General features: G+C 59.9%; 1 protein-coding gene across 1 annotated transcript in view; it reads left to right on the top strand.

Moving 5' to 3' along the window:
• Window positions 1–379, top strand: part of LOC114073479 (gamma-aminobutyric acid type B receptor subunit 1-like) — a 3,512-nt gene extending 3,133 nt beyond the window's left edge. Inside the window, exon 2 of the mRNA XM_027911223.1 lies at window positions 76–379. Coding sequence (XP_027767024.1) covers window positions 76–372 — 297 coding nt within the window. The 3' untranslated portion in view covers window positions 373–379. The remainder of the gene's footprint in view (window positions 1–75) is intronic.
• The last annotated feature ends 714 nt before the right edge of the window (window positions 380–1,093 follow it).

Below are 1,093 nucleotides of genomic sequence, written 5' to 3'. Positions count from 1 at the left end.
GGGGGGAGGGGGACACCCCCAATGGGGTTTGGGGGGACCCCCCAGACGAGGGGAATTCCCATTCCCGTTTCCCAGAAGGAAGAGCGAGTGTCGGAGCTCCGGCAGCAGCTCCAGGACCGGCAGCAGCTCCGCTCCCGCCGCCGCCGCCCCTCCAACCCCTCGCAGCGGGAGAACGGGGACAACAACCACTTCCCACCGGGAATGGGGACACCCCCACCCCCTGCAGCCCCCTCGGGTGGTGGGGGAGGGACGGCGGGACCCCCGTTCTACCAGCCCAACCTGCCCCTCGTGCGCTGCCTCGTGTCGGAGCAGGCGGAGAAGCTGGGACGCGGGAATTGCGACGGGAGCCGCGTCCACCTCCTCTACAAGTGACCACGCCCACCCCTCCTGCCCCGCCCACCTGGGGGGGCGGGGCTAAGAGGGGGTTGGGGGCGGGGCCTCAACAGCTGATCGTTAATGAGGGGGGTTTTGGGATAATTTGGGGAGGGGGGGGTGGTCTTGGAGATGGTTTGGGGGGGGGGGGTTTTGCTCACTCCCCCCCCCAGAATTCCAGGAATTCGATGGATTATTGATTGGAAAAGCGGGGTGGGAGGGGCTTATTTTTAGGGGCGGGGCCTCACACGGTTCGTGGTATTTTTTGGGGGGGATTGGAGCGGTTTGGGGGTGTTTTCCCCCCTTTTTTCCAGAGTTCCGGGTGTTTCCCGGAATAAAGGGGGTGGGAGTGAAGAGATCCGTTAAAAAAAGTGGGAAGGGCCCTCCAAAAAAATTCCCTGAGGGTCGTCCCGGTCTCCTCTAGTCAAACCCCCCCCAGTTATCCCAGAAATCTTACAATAATTCTGTAAATTCCCACAGCATTCCTAGAATCCTAGTTATCCCATAAAACCTAGCTATATCCCAAAACCCCCTCCGGTTATCCCCCAAAAACCTGACAATCATCCCCAAAACCCCAGTTATCCCAAACAACTCAGCTATCCCAGAAATCCTATGGTCACCCCCATCCATGCCTACCCTCATCCCGCTAATCCCACACCATTCCCGGTGCCTTCCCATTCCCTCTCTCCACCCACAGCGATTCCCAAATATCCTCCCATCC

Source organism: Empidonax traillii, unplaced genomic scaffold (genome assembly GCF_003031625.1).
Source record: "Empidonax traillii isolate 1590-97213 ecotype Southwest subspecies unplaced genomic scaffold, ASM303162v1 scaffold6583:size5892, whole genome shotgun sequence".
In the NCBI taxonomy this organism is placed as follows: domain Eukaryota; kingdom Metazoa; phylum Chordata; class Aves; order Passeriformes; family Tyrannidae; genus Empidonax; species Empidonax traillii.
This window is presented reverse-complemented; position numbering and strand designations above follow the sequence as displayed.